At 38.2% G+C, this 22140-nt stretch overlaps 1 protein-coding gene across 6 annotated transcripts; it reads right to left on the reverse strand.

Moving 5' to 3' along the window:
- Positions 1-248: 248 nt before the first annotated feature.
- Positions 249-22104, reverse strand: GEN1 (GEN1, Holliday junction 5' flap endonuclease). 6 transcript variants are annotated; one of them, XM_027690232.1, is made up of 16 exons: positions 21752-22104; positions 20678-20786; positions 20382-20452; positions 18661-18858; positions 17273-17459; positions 15065-15241; positions 12495-12605; positions 10438-10511; positions 9846-9937; positions 8849-8996; positions 8695-8731; positions 8516-8596; positions 7943-8073; positions 5062-5123; positions 4381-4524; positions 249-4147 (listed from the first exon to the last, which is right to left on the reverse strand). In XM_027690232.1, exons 4-16 carry the CDS (start codon positions 18819-18821, stop codon positions 2712-2714), a joined length of 2841 nt encoding a protein of 946 aa, XP_027546033.1. In that variant the 5' UTR covers positions 18822-18858; positions 20382-20452; positions 20678-20786; positions 21752-22104; the 3' UTR covers positions 249-2711. The 6 variants fall into 6 exon arrangements, with proteins under 6 accessions (XP_027546033.1, XP_027546034.1, XP_027546031.1 ...); XM_027690233.1 differs by lacking the exon at positions 20678-20786; XM_027690230.1 differs by lacking the exon at positions 20382-20452.
- Between the last annotated feature and the right edge of the window lie 36 nt (positions 22105-22140).

Consider the following 22140-nt stretch of genomic DNA (forward strand, 5'->3'; position numbering starts at 1 on the left):
AGCTAGAGGGGTGCCAACATCAGGAAGGATAGTACGGACAGTTCTCTTTAGTAGAGTACTTTACTAGTAAAGTAACAGTATCTGTGCAGAAAACTTTTCAGACAAGTACTTGAAGAACAACATGCCCTTTACCTACCCCACTCCCATAGCTGGTATATTTTTATTACTTTAGATGAAGCACCCTGATAGAACCTATTTGGGCTGCCCAGGACAGATGATAAATGAAAATCTATTCAGGCTCATCAGGCTGATGAATCACATTGATTTATTCTTACAGGCAGTTTAACATAATTTTGTAGGAATATTTCCTGCAGAAGAAAGTTATGTTACACCCCCTCCATTTAAACATCATTCTCATGAGTGTGAGAGGTTGCAAAGCAGTCAGCACAGTAAAATGCTCCAAAGAAAAATCATCCCTAATCCTTAGACTGAGTAAATTACATAAAGATGAGAAACCAAAACACTTTAAAAACTGTAATTACCCTTCTGTAATGAATCACAGGTTTAATTCAAGCAACAGTCACCCCCAATGATAAATGTTTTTATTTGCTGCCATGAGCAGCTGCAGCCTAGAGAGGGCATCCTCCTCAGGTTTTTTTCACATCTGTTGCTGCTTCTAAAGTAGTGGCAGAAAACAAAATTAGGATGCATTGCATATGAAAAAATTTGAACATTTTCTGCTTTTCATTCTTGAACTGTACTTGTGAAACCAGGTTAATTAGTAGCAATAATCAACACCATATTTTTTTCCTCTGCAGTTCTTAATATCTTATGATTATATCTCACTTCTGATTTTCATCATCCACAAAACATGAACTTGTCATAATTCTGGCACAGTATTTTCAGCAAATCATCCATTAAAGTAGTCATTCCAAGCAGATTTGGAAAACAAACAAAAATCCCTCCAAAAACCACTCTAGCCCCCCAATTCTAAAGAAAGCTCTAAACCACAGAAATTCACACACCGTGGATGAAATTGTATCATCTCCTCAACAAAAGAGCACATTCCCACAACGTGGGAGAGAACAAAAGTGAGGTAATTCATGTGATGTTGGCATTTTTATTAATGAAAATTCATACTCTATTCCAGTGTTCATTATTCAAAATCATCAGCAAGGAAAAAAAATACATAACTAACAACAGTGTTTTCCCACAAAAAAACCTCTACTCAGATCTCTTCATTTCTGACCACTGCACAAGGAATGGTTCCCTGATCATGGCAGGAAGGTTGAAACTAGATGATATTTAAGGTTCCTTCCAACCCAAACCCATTGCGTGATGCTATGAATCTCTCCATTTAAAGTCCCCAGGTGACTGCTACTGTTATTCTCCTTCACAATACTACACTTCTAGCTACCCTCTCATATCAGCTGAGTGCTTTAGAGTCTCCAAAAGAGACAGACCATTTTCAAAACTGAAAATAAGTTTCCAATATTTTTGATTTTTTGCTCATTTCCACAATACATCTCCTTTGGAAAATCAACTATAAATAAATTTTCTCCATCTACCCCCAGAGGAAACTAAGAAACTAGTATTTTGGCTAATTGTATTATCTATAGACTTCTATGTCTTCCTTAAACACATCTGGAATTTAGCTTCTGAACTTGGTCCTTGACCTTTATGAATAAAGAACTGACATTTTCATTCAGGTATAGATATTCTAAATTTCTACTATTAACAATATATCTTGGCAAGTGTGGCCTCCCTTCTGGCTGGTGCATAGAAAAAGTTACAAATGCTTAAATGTAGATAAGGATGCATTTCCTAATAAGCTGTTGAAGACAACTTTTTTGGTATATGAACAGAGATTACTTCTATAATAAAGAGGTGGGAAGAGCACCTTCAAAATTGTAATTGCACTCAAGTTCCTAATTTAAAAAAAAAACATTTACATGATATTGTTCAGAGAATCTGCAACGTCATAATTAGATTTTCTGCAACTTAACTTTCACTCTATTATAAATTGTGTTAGATGGGATTTTAATCTTCTTTAAGAAAATATGCCCTAAACTACAAATGCTTAACTAAACAGCCGTCAAATTTCCTTATATATAGTATATATATGACTGCTACAAAACCAGAATTATCCTTATAGCTTATTCCACTCTTTGGAAGATGCACACACTCAAAGAACAGCTTATTATAGGTCATGGCAGATATTAACTTAGCTACCCTGCAAGGTACATCTGCTGTGTGTCTCTATGTGGTCCTTCAGAGACTGTCAACACAAGCAGAACGGCAGGATTTGAAAACCCATTTTAAAACTTGCAAAATTAGGTTAGTGAAGCAAAACGCAGAATTCCATTTGAAAAGAGCAGCATCACTTTGTCTTATTAAGAGTATCCAAAGCACTGCAGGCACTATTTTAATAAGTCTGTTTATATAAGCAAGACTAATACAAAAATCCTCACAACTGGCTGGGAAAAAAAGCCTTATTTCATAAATAAATCTCTTTGCTTCCTTCCATGCTGCGTCTTGATGCTCATGTATCAAGTTCAGAAAGTAACCATGTCCAGAATAACTGGCACTTGCCTACAATCAGCTGTTTGGTACTTTTGTTAACATTTTAGTTTCAAACTTCAGCTCCAGTAACAGCACTTCTTATTCATCAAAACCATGTCCACATAAAATTGATAGAGCATACTGGAGAAACTTTGAGAAAGAACTCTAAGAACTGATGGTTCATAGTTAATTGTTATTTTATGGAGAACCTAATTGATTTTGATTCTTCCTTTTAGTCTTTCAGACAGAGGAAGGGGACTGTCTGCCCATCTGTAAGTCAGAACAGCACTTCTGTCTTGCTGTGTGGGATCAGAACCCAACCTCTTAATTAGTTGCTCTGAACTTTGGGAACAATTAACTTCCCCTACAGAGGATGGCTTTGGACATCCCTGTAATGAGGAAGTATCATCAGCTTTCTTTAAATTGGTTGTTGTCTTCTTCCCTTTAGTTATAAGGGCTGAGTCACTGTTTGTTCTTTTGCTACTAACAACACTATTCTTTTTCTTTGTAAAACTTTTTTTAAACTGACCAGGGTTCAGTTGCTTTTTCTGCTGCTCATAAATCAGGATTTTGTTCACGTGCCCATCATCACTGTCTTCACTAGAAGAATGTCTGTTCTGACACACACTCTTTTTAGAAGAAGCTTTCCAAGTAGTTTCAATACAAGCTTTTTTAATGTGACAGCCAGTCGCATCTGCTGGCTTTTGAGACACTGGAAGCATTTCACATCCAGGATACAGTGTTTCTCTTGTTTGCCCATTGAGGGCTAGAGATGTTGAACCACTTATATGATGGTCTTTCAGCATCATTTCAGCCAAGATGTCAGCTTTTCTGTACTGATCTTGACAGATGCGTACATTGGATTCACTTGCACAGTTTTCTGTTAGCATATTTTTACTTTCCTGCACTAGTTTATTTAACTGATATGAAGAAGAGACATAATTTCTATCAGAATCCAACGTTTCTTTTGTTTGTCTAAAACATTTCAAAGACTCCCGTTGCATTACATCTTCAGACAAAGGCGGTGATGGAATGGAAGTCTTCCTAAGTATTCTCTCTCTTAAAGACCACTCCTGAAGTTGTCCTGTAGCATCATTTGAAAACAAATCATCTGCACTATCAGACTGCACAGCACCAGAATATTCTGAGCTATTTCTTGCTGTTTCATGACCTAGTGGATGTGAATGTTCTATGCATGTAGTTAAGTCAGCTGCTGGATTTTGGTCATCACCTCCCTGGGCTGGTGAAGTGCTGAAGAAGGTTCCTTTCCCATCAACACTGCTCAGTTGTAGACCAGCTGTTACAGAGGAAAAGGGTGATATCCCTGAATGTTTGGTACATTGTGAGGGCAACACAACTGAGTCAGCCAAAGCACTCTGTACGTGGGATGACGCAGGCAGAGGAGGAGTAGCTGCTGATGCTGGTACCCAAACACTTGATCTGCAGGAAGCTGCAGCTAACGCTGCATCTTTTGATTCATTACTTCTCTCCTGTGTCTGATGTTTGGGGGGAGGTTTTGTATCTGATGTGGAGTGTTGCACAGGAAGAATTCCACATGTAGATTTTAAACTAACTTGGGACAGAAGATTGCTAACTTCATCATAAGCACTTGATATATCCTTTTCTTCTGGTCTGTCTTTCCCTTCTAAAAAAACCAAAAAAACAAAAGGGCATTTCAAATAGCATGTAAACCACAGTTAGGATTTCCTAGTGCTAAAGTATAAAATAGTAAGATTAAAGCACAGTGTCTGCAAGGTATCATGTCCTCATCTTGACAAAACATGATATTGATCAACAGTAGGAGAAATGTTTTTTGCTTTTGCTTTTTGTATTCTGGTAAGACCCACAAGTTCATAAGAAATAAACTTTTGCACTTACTTTTCTTTTTCTTCTGAAGAACTTCTGACTTTTCCACTTGATAAAGGGCAACAACATCAGGATAAGCAGCCTGAAACAAAGATTCCTCTTCTACTGTGACTACAAATGATTCCACAGGCTCATCTTCTGGATCAACATAGTGCTCTGAAAAATTAATGAATGTACTTTTGACACAAGTCAAAGTAGGGAATGAAAAACCAAAGAACAAAAGATTTGAGTACAAAGATACATAAAAATGTCAACAGTACAATATTTGAGATTTACCTACAAGTGAAGTCTTTCTCTCTCTGTCAGTTTCCTGGCACAAATGGGCTCACTGGAGGTAGGAGTCTGGCAGCATAGAAAATGTTCTAGCTATTTAACAGTCACAGCTTAAGGTACACAGTGAAATAAGGAATGTGATACTCAGTTCAGGTCTCATTAACATGTACCAGAAAAAGTAGCTGAAGACCAAGTCCCTTGCTTTCTGGGTAGATTTCTTTTTCTCTTTTAAGCATTGCTTTTACTTTCAGGGTATGAGAAATTTGATGCGCATTTTCTACTGTTTCCATACAACAGTTTCAAATCTCACCAACGTTTCATTGCCTCAGAGTGTTGTCAAGCTCTTCTTTCTTTAAAGCATGCTTTTATCTTTCCCTGTGAACTGTTCTGTCTCATAATGTACATAGAAACCACACCTACCTGGTTTTTGCCACTCAATTTCAAAACAAGGTGATCCATTTTTAACACGTGTCTTGACAATCCTGTAAGAAGACAAAGTCTATTAAATGATTTTGAACAGGAAATGAAAAATATCTAACCTATCTAAAAATATTTCAATATTCTAATTTGAAATTATTCAGAGCACAAAATCTTCCTGTTATAGTTAAATTACTATATCTTTAAAAAATACACTACTCTGTATAAGCTATACAGTAAAATTTGGGGTATAGATTCAAGTACTAAAAATTTTTGGAGTTTTTTAATGCTCAGAAGAGCATTTACACAAAATCAAAAAGCTTTTCTGTAGCACATAAACATAAGGCAGACTCCTACATCAGTTTTGTATCTTCAGATGACCTGCCTCAAAGGCAGGTCCTGCTTGACCAACCTGATCTCCTTCTACTATAGGAGGGGATGAGGGAAAGGCTGTGGATGGTGCCTGTCTACTCTTTAGTAAAACCTTTGATGCCATTTCCCACTGCTTTCTCTTGGGGAAACTGCATGCTCGTGGCTGGGATGAGTGCACTGGGTAAAAAACTGGATGGTTGGATGGATGGACCCAGAGGGGTGGTGAATGGAGTTACATCCAGTTGGTGGCTGGTCACTAGTGGGGCTCCCCAGGACTCACTACTGGGGCCAGTTCTGTTTAATATCTTTATCAGTGATCTGAACAAGGGATTGAGACCACCTTCAGTGAGTTTGCAGATGACACCAAGTTGGGTGTGACTATTGATCTGACAGAGGGCAGGAAGGCTCCGCAGAGGGATCCAGACAGGTTGGATCCATTGTCCAAGGCCAATTGTATAAGGTCCAACAAAACCAAGTGCTGGGTTCTGTACTTTGGTCAATGGCATCCTGGCTTGGATCAGCAATAGTGGCCAGCAGGACCAGGGCAGTGATCGTCCCTCTGTGGCACTGCTGAGGCCACACCTCGAGTCCTGTGTCCATTTCTGAGCTCCTCAGTACAAGAAAGACACTGAGGTGCTGGAGTGCATCCAGAGAAGGGCAACAGAGCTGATGAAGGCTCTGGAGCACCAGTCCTTTGAGGAGCAGCTGAGGTAGCTGGGAGTGTTTAGCCTGGAGAAAAGGAGGCTCAGTGAGAACTTTCTCACTTTCTACAAGAAGTTGTAGGGAGGTGGGGGTCAGTGTCTTCTCCCAAATAACCACTGGGAAGACAAGAGGAAACATCATCAAGTTTTCTCAGGGGAGGTTTAGATTGGATATTAGGAAAAATTTCTTCACAGAAAGGGTGGTCAAGCAGTGGAACAGACTGCCCAGGGAAGTGGTTGAGCCACCATCCCTTCAATTTAAAACATTTGTAGGTGTGGCACTGAGGGACACAATTTACTGGTGGACTTTTCAGTGTCAGGTCACTGGTTAGACCTGATGATCTTAGAGGCCTTCTCCAACCTAAGCAATTCAATGATTTTAAGATACTAATGCCAGAGAAGGCTGTTGCCATAGACAGTAACTTTCTGAATGACCAGACCGGGTCATTCATATATTTTGTGTGAGAGCATGAGGGAAAATAGAACATGAACTGAGCAGGGATAGTCAGTCACTGAGATCTTTTTAAAAACATTATTATCTATACCCAAATTTAGTAGGTTCCTACACGTCAAGAGTAGAATCATGCTGATCCTGTTGAACCATTACTGCATTTTTAAACACTTTGTTAACAAAAGAAATCTTCTAGACCACACATTATCTGTCTTTTAAACTCTTGAAACACTAGAAAGTGTTATAAAGAATGTCAGTGAATTCATTCATCAAGGTAAATGCTAGTAATTTATCTTGCCAATCTGTTCAAAAAGCATCCCCCAACCAGTCTCTCCAAACTTTTGAAAGATAACACTGAATAAAACAGCTTCTCTGAAAGTAATAATTTAAGACTACGACACATCAACCCAGCAGAGATATTATCACACTGCTACTGACTGTCCTCCTGTCCCCCAAAATTAATGTCTAAAAATATTGACCAGCATCAAGGAAGACAGAAAAAATACTAACCTTCTTGCAATACAAGAATTAGGGGGGCAGGAGGAATTAGGGAGGCATTTCGGTTTCATTTGGGAAATGAAACCATCAGATAAAGTTAAAATAAATCAAAATTCTCTTTCACAGTGAAGTTCAAACTTTCCAATAGATACTGTAGATTCTAGAAGTTTACTTAATTTTAAGAAAAGATTAGATCATTAAAAAAATAAATTACACCGAGGGCTGATAGAATAAGAAGATCCTAATTCTGGATCAGAAAATCCCTGAGTGACAGAAGCCTGGATGATGGGAAAATATTCTGTGGGAAAATAATTACATGCTTATCTTGCTTTTCTCCCCTGCATGTCAATTTTTAGTAACAGGATACTTGGCCATTTTTATATTCCTAAATGCAGTGGTCCTGAGTGAAAAGTAGTTTTGTATACATATACAGAACAACAGTTGGCAGGTCTTATAACAAATCAGAGACCACAAATGAACCAGCAGATGCTCATTTCTAAACCTGGGCTCTTATTATGAACCACAGAACTCAATTAAACTTCTGCTTAGAACCTGAGCAGAGGATCTAACCTGTAATGCTAAAACTCACGTGCAGACCAAGGAAACAGAACAGAAAGTAAGGACAGGAAAACACAGGCACTGCCATCTAGAATGAAAGGCAACTGCTTTGTGGATTATTTTGTGCAGCAGTAGTATAACAATTGGTGCACCTATCTAAATTTTCACCTCTATTCAAAATGAGCACAGAGCTTGAAACAAAGCTGGAAGAAAACCATATTTCCATAAAAAACACAAGTTTTTTTCTTTTTTTATCTGGGAGCAGAAGTCAACATATTAAGTTCAAGAAATCAAACTACATTACCTTATTGCCTGCAGTTGTTTTGAGTCAGTGTATCCAGATTTTCTCTGGATCATATCATAACGTGTCAACAGTGCTAACAGTTTCTTACAAGCATAATGTTTGGCCCATTCCATCTTCTCTGAAGCAAATATCTGTTAGTATAAAAAAAACCCAAACTTTGAAACTTTTTTTATTCTGTTAGATACCATGCTTAGCCAGTTATGTAGTAGGGACACAGGACTAAATACTTAAAACATCTAGAGTGCTTTTATACATGAGTGTAATTCCCAATGATACCTCACTGACAACAGTCATCCCTAACAGTGGCAGATTCTTCAGATGTCAGTGGCAAGACAGAGTAACACAGTTGTGTAGCGGCAGCAGCAGGAATGAGACAGTTGTTAAACACCTTGTCAGATTAAGATCAGCTTTACAATTTTAGGCTTTCAAACAGTGAGGTATATTAAGATGTTGTAGCAAAATTCTTTCTTATTTCCAGTAAAGTTACCAATGAAGATCACAATTATCACAAATGCCTTCCTTAGTAATAAACAAAAAACTACAAAGCTGAATATCCAGTATTTTGTTATATACCTGAAAGGACAATAAATTTGGCCTTCGACATTCCTTTATATTGATCAATTTATTCTTGTTTACTAGAAATTCTTGGATAACCTTGAGATAAAACAAAAAAGAGACAGTTTAAGAGAGGGCAGAATATTGAAATTCCAATTAATTGAATAAAAAAAGAATATTTAAATTATGTTTGTTACCTCAGAGAATGGAAAGCCCTCACAACTCTTAGCTTTTCTGCAGGTAAAACAAATGTGTTAAGAACTGAAGAGAAATGGGAAAGATGCAGAATCTAAATGATCACCCTGCACATGAACACAGGGAAAAGCAGTTCAATTTTCAAGACATTCCTACTTTCTGATATTTTCCTCCATGGCATTTGCTTGTTTCACTTGCTCTAACTGATGCCATTCACAAGGGCAGTGTTTGGAGTCACTGGGTTTGCAGTATCTTATGCTTTCACAGAATTTACATCCACTGTGCTCGTGCTCCTTGTACGATCCTATAGCAGCAGATACACAAAGTGAGGAGAAAAAGGATTTCCAAAATTTCAAAATATATAAAGCCAATATTACAAATACAAAGCTGAGAACACATATGAATCTGATGTGAATAGCAGCTGTAAGCAGATTGAGTGCATCAGCTGCATTTCTGTATCTACAGTAAAAACTGACAAATACATGCAAGATTCCATTTTTTGAAGACTTTTTCCCTCAACTGTTTCAGACCTTATGCTGAAAACTATTACCTAAGTAATAGTTTACCTTACCTAGAACTATTATAGAAGTGTGTGATAACCTGGCAAACATATATAAGTAATATATTTGAAAGAAGCTTTTCTTTCACCAAATGCTGGGTTTGAAGGAGTTCACTGATCAAAAATGCTTCCAAAATGAGGTTTCTTAGGATTAATTGCTTTTTATGAAAACTCTGCAGCAAGACTCATCAATGCTAATGGGATTCAGTCCCCTTGATGCAGGAACAATTCAGGTAACTAAAGAAATAGTTGCTGGGCAGTACAGCATACTTGCTTTAATGAAAATGTTAAAAAGACAAATATCTGGGATCCCACAACAGTATTGTGATAATATTCCATCTGCCATCAACTAGTTTCATATTTGAAGAAAAGCAGTTCCAAGCCTTAAAAGTATTTATACAAAGGTAAATACATACAATATTGAAAATGTGAAGACGGTCCAGAAGCTGAAAAGCATTTTTTAATGCCAGTAATTAAAAAAAAAAAAACATAACCCAATCAATCAATCAATCAAACAAAAAGTCACCCCCACCCCAGAATAAAAAAAATAAACAAATTGGGCTAAAAATAAAATTCAGCCCTTTTCACACTGACCTGGATGGTGGCACTCTGAACAGTGAATTACCCTTTTAACAACCAAAGGTGGATTATCATCATACCAGAATTGTTCTTTCCACTGATCAAATCTAAAAGGATCAAGAAATATTTTTAACTTGCACTTTAAAACATTGAAAAATACTCTTTATACTTCTCTGGCATCTATCCAAGAAACACAGTTTTCCAATCTACAGGGGTAAAACAGGGTTCTTTTATAGTATGACATATAACTGTTGGATTTCTAGTATTGAAACACACATTATGATAACAAACACAGAAAGCACTCAGTATCTCAAATCCTTGAATCCACAACCCATTAAAAATCAGCAGAAGTCTCTCATCAGTCCCTATGACTTTCTTTCCAATTTACCAACATACACCTGCTATCTCAAACCTATGAGCCAGCTAATGTTTAAAACTATTAAGAAGCTTTCCTAGCACAACACCCAATTCCTTTCACAAACACAAGGTGAAGAATGTGGTAATATCCTCCCTAAATTAAAGTACTACAAATGTTGTCTCGGAGCTGAAGTACATACTATTCAGTCTTTGAACAAAATCAAAGTACTTATGTAAATTGCCATTTTACCTTTGCAGTAAGTTTTGACCTCGCAGAGTCTCAATTAACTTTAAAGCTTGTTCCTTCCCAACTCCTGGAACCCCCTATAGAGAAATATGAAACATTACATAATTTTGACCAAAATATTCATATTTTCACAAAAAACACCTTCATATCATTATGTAGACAAATTACAAAAGTGATCTCAGATGTTGAGAACAAATTGAGAAAAATATTTTTGACCAAGTTCTAAGGGCAGAGAAGGTGACAGATTACAGTTGTACTGCCACTTTAACACACAAGCTGCATAAAATGTTCTAATGCTCAATAGCACCTCAGGTAAAACAAAGTAGAGAAAGAAAGAGAAAGCAATAGTAAACTAAAAGAAATTAGATTCAGAATAGATAACAAGGAAGAAGTTACAATGACAGTGGTGAAACACTGGCACACATTGCCCAGAAGTGGTGGATGCCCCATTCTGGAAACATTCAAGGACAGGTTGGACAGGGCTCTGAGTGACTTGGTTTAGTTGAAGATGTCCCTCCCACTGTAGAAGGCTTGGACTAAGTGAACTTCAGAGGTCCCTTCCAACCCGAACTATTGTAGCATTCCATGATTTAAAACACACATATTGCTTTATAGTTCCTCTTTCCATCCTTCCCCTATTTTGCCAAGAATCAGTACAGCTGAATATAAAGATTGCATTGAGTGTGTTTTCTACAGCATCATTACAAATAAATCTATGCTTCTTTTTATTCAGCTGTAATGGCAGAACTGAATACACTCAACCATATAAAATAAATCGACATTCCAAACCAAGTTCTCATTGGACTACAGCCACACATTTAGGTAAGAGTCAGATATTCAGCTTCTGCAAGAAAAGCATTATCTTCATACATTTTCAACAAAGTAAGTGCAATTATAGAGTGGTATTCTCATTTACCTGTTCTGCCAATCCCCATTCCCAATGTACTCCTGTAATTCAGCTTTCCTCACAAGTTTCTGTCTTCATCTACTTCACTGGGCTGCAAAAACTAAAAGGACCTATCTGACATCACACAATTGTGACACTTTGGAACTATGTAAGAACATGGCATTCCAGGAGCTGCTCCATTGCAATAACCACTGATCATCCACTTTTTCTCTCTCTTTGTCTTTATACAGTAGTAACAACAACAAACTATTTAAAGATTCCTATAACAGAAACAAGATCTAAAAAAAAAGCCACACACAGACAAAAGTAATGAGAGGTTTGTGTTTTTTCAGCAGAATCAGTTGTTTAAAAGAACAGCTTTATCAAATTAGAACACAGTGATTTAAGAAAAATGAGATATCCACTGCAAGCCTGAATGGGAGCAAAAATTGCCTGAAGTCACTAAATAACAAACTGTATGAAAATCAGGTTTCATCCCACTTCCTTTTCCTTTCAAATAGCCATTACAACAGCTTCTGTTAAAAGTCTCAAAAAAGATTTCAAGAGCTTACAGGAAAAAAAAAAAAGAAAAAAGAAAGAAAGAAGTGAAGTAGTACTGAGTGACATTCCTCTCGACTAATTAGGTAAACTTTCAAATAGATCACTTCTACTTCTTCATAAATTATATATTTACAAACAATGGAATAGGGATACATCTAAACTGCATCCAGAAATGCCTTTACTAATAAATACAGCTCCAAACTATCACTACTGAGTCTTCCAAACAGCACAGACAAAGTTGTTTTTCTCATTTTCCACAGCTACTCTGCCAGGGACGTACTTGTATGTAACTTGTACAAGGGATCCTCACAAACAACGGAGTTCTCACACCTTGGCTTGATGCAATCAACATCTAAACTTTTGCCTTCATCTCCACCATAGAAAAGGTTTGGAATAATACAAAACTGTTTTAGAAAGATTGGTGTTCATGAACCATTTTGACTAACCTTTCAAAAAAAAAAAATTTACAGTGACTTACTAAGGATCTTTTTCAACTAGATCTCATTAATCGTGCGTTGCATAAAGCTTTGTCAGCATGCATGTCTCCCTTGATACAGTTTATTGTTTTTCAAGACAGTATAAGCACCTAATAAAAAATAATTATATTGCTTACTTTTGGAAGATAATCACAACCCAGCAGAACAGCTAGCCCAATCAAAGACTCTCTGTCACAACCAAGTTTCTCCTTAATAGAGGACATTGTGTAACAGTCGAGATGTGGATCCTGCAAGAGGGATTTATTGCATATTATTTCTGGTACATGACAGAAGGAACTGCCCTGAGTCACATTCAGTTGTCATTCCCACTCCTATTCACTCACACCTGCAGGAAATGGGTCTATCCCATAAGAGAGGTCTAATAGCAAAAAAAATAAACTGCAATTAAAATGTATAATGTAATGCATGGACACCACATGAATTAAAAATTCCGGAACTTAAAGTTCTAAGTATGGGCATCAACTGTTGAAAGAAAGTAAAATAAGCCAAGAGGTCCAGCATACAGCTGAATAACCATGTTATGAGATGGGTGAGCAACTGGCTCACAGGTCAGGCACAAAGAGTTACATTAGACTGGTGACCTGTCACTAGTGGGGTTCCCAAGGGCTCCATCCTCGGTCCAGTTCTCTTCAACTTCTTCATTAACCACTTGGACTCAGGACCTGAAGGAATACTAAGTCAGTTTGCTGATGACACTAAATTGAGAGGAGCTGTTGACACTCTTACGGACAGAGAGGCCCTGCAGAGAGATCTCGACAAATTAGGGAGATGGGCAATCACCAACCATATGAAGTTCAATAAGGACAAGGGCCAGATTCTGCACCTGGGACAGGGCAATGCTGGTTGTGTGTATAGACTGGGAAACAAGAGGCTGGAGAGCAGCACTGAGGAAAGGGACCCGGGGATCCTGGTCAATGGCAAGTTGAATATGAGTCAGCAGTGCCCTGGCAGCCAGGAGGGCCAATCGTGTCCTGGGGGACATCAGGCAAAGCATCGCCAGCTGGTCAAGGGAGGGGAGTGTCCTGCTCTGCTCTGGGGCGGCCTCAGCTTGAATTGTGGCAGTTTTGCACACCACAAAGTAGGAAAGACATTAAGCTGTTAGAGAGTGTCCAAAGGATGGCAACAAGGACAGTGAAGGCTCTGGAAGGGAAGCCGTATGAGAAGCAGCTGAGGTCACTTGATCTGTTCAGCCTGGAGAAGAGGAGACTGAGGGGAGACCTCACTGCAGTTACAACTTCCTTGTGAGGGGAAGCAAAGGGGCAGGTACTGATCTCTTCTCTGTAGTAACCAGTGACAGGACCTGAGGGAATGGCCTGAAATTGTGTCGGGAATGTTTAGGTTGGATTCCAGGAAAAGTTTTTTCACCCAGAGCATGGTTGGTTGGAGCTTTGAAACAGCCTCCCCAGGGAAGCGGTCACAGCACCTTAAGCCTGTCTGAGTTCAGGAAGCATTAGTACAATGCTCTCGGGCACATGGTATGACTCCTGAGGTGTCCTGCACAGGACCAGGAGTTGGACTCGATAATCCTGATGAGTCCCTTCCAACTTAGTATATTCTATGATTCTGATTCAAGGTGTTTTTACTGTTTACTACCTGTAGAAAAAGTGTGGCAAAACTAACATTATCAAGTACTAGTGACTGTGCAAGTCATCTCAGGAAGTGCAGTTTTTAAAATACATATAAACATTTTAATCTGCTACTTGATTAAAAAAGGAAAAAAATAAAAATGTTACCTAGCATATTAGATATGAACTAAAGAAACACCTGAAACTTTGAAGGGTAAAGGGACTCAAATACAACATGAAATCAAGATTAACACGAATCACAACATAGGACACACCTCTTCCTCAAAAAAGACCAAAATAAATTCCTACACAAGCCAACAACTGAAAGTAATCCATTTTTCTGGAACAGATGGCCTGACAGACAAACACTCACATAAATCACTTTTTTATGCTGACATATATGTAGACAAAGTACACCTGAAAGATTGAGCTTGCTTTCATTGTTGGTGATAAATGACAAGGAAGTTGAATGAAAGAAAAGAACCAGGTCAAGGAAGCTACTAAAGCATGGTATCATCAAAGCAAAAAACCTTCCATCAACTTTAACTATTTTTATAAGAAGTTAATTGTTTGTAGTGCATTTCTTCTGTTCCATTGATTTTCTCACATTACTGACGCATTTTCTCAGCAAGTCTTCCCGATGAACATTATAAATTACAGAAATTTGGGGTTTTGTTTCACCATTTCTGGGAAATTGTATTCTTAATAAATGAGCACTTCAGTTCAAGGTCATAAATTATTTGGTTTTTTGTCACAACAATCGGTCATGATACAGATGCACAATCTCTACCCTTCTCATGTTCAGTTGGGACTAACAGTATTAACTGCAAGAGGGAAGTGTCTGAATACTTATTAGACCCAAGAGGCTGAGCGCTCCCACATGGTCTAAAGCTAAATTTGTAGGAAGCAGTTACTTCAGTTTCAGCAGTTTTGCTCTCACATTCAATACACAAACTGCCAGTGAATCAAACTAAATGGTCCTGTCGTAAACGTACTATTTTAAACAAATCCAACTACTAGAGAGCAAGTGCAATAATATCTAAGTAATTTTTTCAAGTCCCTTCTCTATTTACATTTCTGTAAAGAGTCTAGAGAGGGTGGGAACAGGATGAGGTAATTACCTTAGCATTCATAGCAAAGTTCCTATAAACCGTTTGAGCTCCATATAAGAAGGCATCTCCGTCATTGGTAATGCAGCCATCAACATGTCCTTTTGCATTTAGGTAGGCACACATTGCCTCTGCTTCCCCAGCTGCTTGAACCCAAGGGACACCTAAACACTCCAGCAGTTCAAGACACTAAAAGAAGGAACCCAAAAGGAAGGAGAGATTGAATGATGAATTATTAAATTCATTTGTTAGCATGCATTTTCTCACAAGTGCATATACAAGCTGCTACTGTTGCACTGCCTATAGAACGCTATATCAATAAAAGCACTACTTTAGCAAAAATAGTTTACTATAATTAACAGTGAAAATAAACATCCAACAGAGAGCTAAGTATTAATTCCAGGACTTGAACACAGCAGGATTAATGGTGACTACTTCACAAAAGTCTTTACACTTTAAATAAATATTTAGGATGTTTTCAAAAGAAGAGTAACAAAGGAATATTTATCTTTGTGAAGCAATTCTGTTTACTCAAGCAGTAATACTGAACTAGTCCAGGCATCTTCCAACAGGTGCCAGACTTCCCGAGAATATCAAGCATGAAAGCACAATGCTGTCAGCCTCGTAAGACTGGACCACGGTATAAGACTGGACCACGGTATAAGACACACTGATATATACTCATATATACTTCTTACAAATTTCAGAGAAAATAATTCTTTTTAGAATTTAAGAATAAAACATGAATTGATATGTGCAATCTACTGAAGCCATGAGTGTCTACAAATTCTAGTTCATAAAATTTTGAATAGATAAAAATTGTTAATGGGGGAGATAAAAAGAAGCATCGATATTAACACTATAAAAGAAAAACAAAGTTAAATTTCTGTAATAAATGTTCAATTATGGCATAACATGCATGGGAACATATCAAATGAGAAAATTTTTCTGACACTGTCCCTCTTCTGCAACAATGAACACTTGCTGTAGGGTTCGACTTCAAAGGTGCATGTCCCCTCAAATCTCAAAATACTGTTCAAATTTGTTGTGTATAAAGCTGTGAGAGACTGAAGTGTTAAGGGTTGATGACTCAAACAATCTGCTGCAAAAGCAGCAGGTGCTTTGCTGAAGCCAGGTTCACATGCCCCAGTTGAAGGGGAGGAGGAGCTTTTGGGTGGTTCTTGGGAGTTTTTGGTGGCAGAAACCTCTGATTTGCATAAGACAGAGGGGGTGGGCACCCACCACCAGAGGATGACCATGACAAACCAACCTTTGTTTAGCAACAAGCTGGGTTTTGAGCCATATGAGGGAGAAGGTTGATAAGAAACAGATCCTGTGAGCTGAGATAATGCTTTTTATCACTTCAATTTCCTCCCTTACACAACTGGCTCAGGTGTAAAACTCCCCACCCCAGGAAGGTATGGGGACACTCACATTCACATGTAGGCCTGAAGGTATTTATCCCTTCTGATATGGCATAACTGGACCAACTACACCGACGTGAGAGGCAGCTGTCATGTCTTAGAAGGTGTCATAAATCACCAAAGACCCCAGAGTGCCCCCAGACTCATTTCTGGGGCCTTCCACCTGAGGACTGTGCACGATCCACAGTGTTGCAACAGACAGTGTAAAACTTCTACTGCCTCGGGGAGGTACCTGGGCGTTCCCACCTGAACCTGAATGTATATTAACCCACTGAACTTTTTGTGGGCTTGTGTGAGCTTCCCTCACCCCCAACAGATCAGGACTGTGTCCATCACTTCAAACAACGTACGTCTAAATCGCAACAGTCAAGTCTCGTCTCTGGATCCACAGATAGTGACATCTTTCCTCTCCACAATCTACTCATCCCTTCTTTCTTTTTCTTTTCCTTATATATTTTGTTATTTTTATACTTTTATATTGTTATATTTCTATAGATAGTAACCAAAACAGCTACATACCTCCTTTCCATTGCAACCGAACTGTTCCAAAATAAACCTGCCATATATATATACACACACACACACATATATACACACACATGCACACCCTGGTCATTCAGTGTCTTTTCTTTCTAATCTGCCCCAAGGGAACATTAACAAGAACCTCAGTTACCTCACACCTTCAGGTGTTGGTGGTAACAAATGGTATTAATTATTTTAAGTTTCTGTATTTAATTTGGTTAAGATTTCTTTCTATCATATCAAAAATACTGAAACACAGCCCTCGATCACTCACCTCTTTTAACATGGCTTTAAATAAAGATCTCCCTGTTCTGGCAGCTCCAACTTTCTTTGAAGGTCCATAGCGCATCTCATTCCTCTTAGTCATGGTGTCTGCTTTCAACTTGGGGGCCTCTCCTTCCATGACAAACACTAGTTTAATTCCCATTGATGTGAAGAAAGAGAACCGAAAAAATAGGTTTCTGCAATAAAGCAAAGCTGTATTATTAGTGAAGCCTGATTTCTTCAAACATTTTCCTTATATCCCTTAGCCTACCTCAGAAAAAATCTTCCACTTATTATGATTCTCTCACCCTCAAGATAAACAAGCCTTTTATCTATATCCCTGTCTTTGGTTGAAGTTGTTATACCATGAAATTGTAAACAGCCTGACAAAATTCCCAAGAAAATACCACGTAAGGTCAAGAAAAATCTTATTTGGGTATAAAGATGTAAGCAAACTTAAAAGGCTTAATAAAAAACCATTCAATATCTAAAGTCTGCTTTCAAACACATATTCACATTGATTCTTTTATATCAAATATTAATCCCAAATCTATCAGTACAGGTACATCAGATTCTGAAGTGACTCAATGCTGTAGTATTAGACAGACTCACTGATACCATTGCCATGCCAATTTATTTCATATGCAAACCAGCATCACTGAGGGATGGAATTTTGCAAGGCACTAGTAATAAATATTTGGTCTACAAAAGTAAAATTAAGAGCAATAATATCAAACTTTTTCCAGTATCTCCAGGATCAATCTTTCAAAAGGAGTAGTTCAAACATTTGTCTCTTTGACTGACATGGAGAGATCATTACTCTAGATTTAATTTTGTACAGGTGCTATGTGCAAAAAGGGTAAGCTTTGGTCATGCTTCAAGCTTTATAGTTAATTATCCATTTGGGGCCATAAGCACGTAATATATTAAGAAACTATTCTCAGAAGATGCCAATATTTCATATCACGCCCAATTCAATAGAAGTCACAAGAGCATGTAACACCATGCAGTAAGTCTGTATTCTTGAGATAACCAATGTCACTGATCAAAAACTGTATATATTTTCATTTTTGTCAGCACTGTTTGCAGAAAACAGTGCTTTGAAGTTATAGCTGCTTAGACATGCTCATAACTCAGGTGAATCATTTAAATTAAAAATATATATATTCGTCATGGTTGTTCAAATGCCTGAAGAATGATTTAAACATATTTATTTCACCATGAGGTCTAACTAGAATTCCCTTCAAAGCCTTCACATATGTAACATAAGCAATAACTGAATCAATACACTTATCATATGGATTTCATAGGTAATCTTAAAATCTTTCGAATAAGTAACATACCTAAATTATACAGCTCCAAGAATTTTGGCTGCAATAATTTATATGGATACCATACCTGAGATGTGGCTTGGTAACTACTCCAATCATCTTTTTAACTGTCTGTGCTTCACAAACCCACAAACTTAAATCAACAGCAAGTGTTTTTCCTTTGAGACTGCTCAGGTTGACGGGTTGTCTCACAGGCTCAAGGATTTGCCACAGATTAGTCACTCCCATTGTTCTACCTTCTTTGTTGTCAGACGGAAGGTTTTACCTGTGAAGACCAAAAAAAATAAAATACTTTCAGAACATAACATGAAATGTGTGTAACAATGTGAATGTGAGGTTTGAAAAATAAATATATTTGTCATAATCAGTTCTACTTTTATGAGCCAAGAACACTTGCAATCAAGCTTTCTAAGTGTGTAGTGACTCCAGTTCACAGATGGTTTATAACTAAATACCTTCTTTGGACTGAACATCTGCATTACTAATAAGCTGAATATAAATAAAAACGAACTCAGCTGAAGAAAAGAAAAAACAATAAAAATTATTCATTTCCAAGTCTCATAAGCACAATCCAAGCTTTATTTTAAAAAAAAGAAAAAACATAGGATTCCTGAGGATTCCTGATTTAAAGTAGGATCCACATTAAATTTTTTTCCATTCAAACAGAGGTAGCTTAAAGCTACTTGAAGAATATTTTCAATCACAACAGAACTGACACTTTCCTTAGCATTCCAAGATGATGTTAGAAGGGTCAACGTCCACAGATTCTGGCTTGGGAAATTCAAGTTGGAATTCAGGAAAAAATGACAGAGGGTATTGCAGCAGTGGTTGCTCAGAGGCTGCAGAATCTCCATTCTTGGAGATTCTTAACATCCAGCTGGCATACTGTCCTACTGCTTTAAACCAATACTGGTGGAATCAGCAGTGATTGTCATCAAAATTCGGGAATAAAACTCCTTAACATCAATGCAGTATTAAGAACCAGGCATCACTCTATTATGGCACCAGATGCACAGGGGATAATTGCACACCTGGCTCAGGATGGTACAGGTATTTATTAGCAAGGAATATATACATTCATCAGGAAAATGTTACATGTTTCCAAACAATTTGCTACTTAGGTGGCCAAAGAGTCCCTAAACTGGATTGGGATGACCTGGCTTGTTACAAAGCTCTCAGGCTTCCACCAACCACCACCTCTTCTCAGTTTGAAGCACACTGAGCTCCGGAGGTCCCTTCCAACAAATGTTTTGACATTTTTAACACCCTGATTGCAGAAGCACATCAGTGTGTTTGTATTGTGTTAATTTTGGTATTGCATGACTGGCAGTACCTATAATGCATGCCAGTTGAAAACATACAACCATTAGGTGGTATATCTCTTTGTCTCTTATTTAACTTATACAGTACTAGTCTCCATGCTACCCCATTACTGGATTTTCCTCTTTTTCACTATTCTTCTGGTTTCCACCCTTTGCCAGTTCTAACCAAGGCCTCTAGCACATACTCTGCTTTCCCCCCTAACAATGCCAATCTATTCCTGCACTGTCCTATTGCACAAGGTTTGTCTCATACTTATTTGTTTTCCCTCTTCCTCCTCAATATTATAAGGTAAAAATAAAATCTGACATGTTTTGTATTTCTTTCTTTTTGATTTTGACATTACTGTATACGCAGAAAAATGAAAATGCTCTTTGAATAAATCATGACTAACTGACCTACCAGTGCTCAGAGATCTGCTTGAGACGCGTGAGGAACTGAACCACATTCAATTCAGCAGTCTCTCACCTTTAACACCATCACAGTCTGTCAGAGCAGCAAGCCTGTCTTTGGGAGGTACATTCTGCTATACTCTAAATCTGTTTTAAAGCAAGGCAGCTAATCAATTCCAGGTTGCTTTTAAATCAAGTTCCCATATAAAGATTTACTTTCAACAGAAATCACACCTCTAATCCATTTCTTTAACTACTACAATCATTCAACCTGATTTTAGTTGTATGCATACAGAGCATAATGTGTTGCTTTTGTTGTTATACCTCAAGCACATAAAATAAGCTAAAAGCACAAATTAAGCATGCGAATACTTGGCATAATTTCTTGATGTCCAGGATGATCACTTTCCCTGATGCACAGGGGAGGTATCCAAACCTTCCCAAAAGACAAGTGTGATATTCAGCTTCAGTGAGAGAACACCTAGCAAAGAAGGGACATACCATTCTGATATTGTCATTTGGTTTCTGCCAGTCTGCAGCAATACAATTTCTTAAAAAACAATGGTGTTAAGTCAATTTCTAAATAACGTTGTGGAATATCACATGGTACTTAGTTGATGGGAAAGACAAATACACTGCAAACACTTTATTATTTGTAATGAAATGTAAAGAAAAAAAAGTATAAAAAAATTGAAAACAAACAAACAAAAAAACCCCAAAGGCCCACTTTTTCACTACCATAAAGTACAGTTATTTGAGGACTAAAGTTTTCCATATCCACACTCAATATATATCTAAGGGGGAGTTATGAAAGCCTGCAAGACCTACCAGTCTTTGCTTTTTTCAGAGTGTATTTTGTAAAACAGTTAATCTGGATCCTTTATACAAATAGTTCAACTACTTCTAATACAAATTATCTGTCTACTTAGATTTTTTTTAAGAGCTTCACTTACCACAAGCCCCCAACCTCCTCAGAGAGATGGCAACTCCCAAAGAAGGCAGAAAGAATTTATTTTCATATACTTAGAAATCACTGAAAATCATTAACAGTAAATATAAACTGAAAAAAACCCCAACAAACCAAAAATAAGTCTCAATTTCTAATTAGGCCAGAATTTGTTAAAACTACACAGCTTTTATGTTTTATAAACAATGTTTTAAGACCGCATTCTGCTCTACAAAATTTTTTACACAACCAGAAAAGCCAACTACTTAAAAATAACTACAGAAAGCATTTAACGCTGAAATTTAATTCATACAGAGATACTTTCACACATTATCAAAGGTTAGTCGAAAAGACAGCCAAGCGTATGATTTATAACACGGGGGAGGAGGGAGAGGAAAAACATGACGGAGGAAACAAAAAAGCCCACAACAGGTTTTTAAAAACTCTCCTCCCCTCTCTCTGCGCCATCCCACCACATCTCTGCCAATAAACCTGCGCACCTGAAGCACAGAAGCATTTACAGATTCCTCCTCAAACTCCTACGGATTTTTCTCCCCTGACGCAGACAAAACTCAGCAGCCGCCCGAGACGAAGAATACCCAGACGCGCGGGCTCCCCGCCCGCGGAGTTTGAAACTCCCGCCTCGCTGCGCCAGCGTCGCCCGCGCACCGGGCCCACAGGAACAGGCGTGCCCGAGCACCGCGCGAGGTGTCCGGCCTCGGCTCAGCCTTCGCGGGCACCGGCAGGAACTCACATCCCAGTGGGAGCCCCGGCAAGCTCGGCTTTGTCCCGCTCGGAAGGTGCGAGCAGAGCCCCCACGGCGGCTCCGCCCCGTCCCCCCCGAAAATGGCGGGCGGGCTCACGGAAACGGCCCCCCCCGCGCCCGCAG

Source organism: Neopelma chrysocephalum, unplaced genomic scaffold (assembly GCF_003984885.1).
Source record: "Neopelma chrysocephalum unplaced genomic scaffold, ASM398488v2 Primary Assembly neopelma1_80b, whole genome shotgun sequence".
Taxonomy (NCBI): domain Eukaryota; kingdom Metazoa; phylum Chordata; class Aves; order Passeriformes; family Pipridae; genus Neopelma; species Neopelma chrysocephalum.

Excerpts from the sequence above, each read along its gene's own strand:
- GEN1 (XM_027690231.1), bottom strand. The coding sequence starts at position 18,821 with ATGGGAGTGACTAATCTGTGGCAAATCCTTGAGCCTGTGAGACAACCC. Across the intron at positions 8,732-8,848 it reads ATGGAGGAAAATATCAGAAA|AAAAGCTAAGAGTTGTGAGG; the intron begins GTAGGAATGTCT and ends TTTTACCTGCAG. Across the intron at positions 8,597-8,694 it reads AGGGCTTTCCATTCTCTGAG|GTTATCCAAGAATTTCTAGT; the intron begins GTAACAAACATA and ends TTTTATCTCAAG.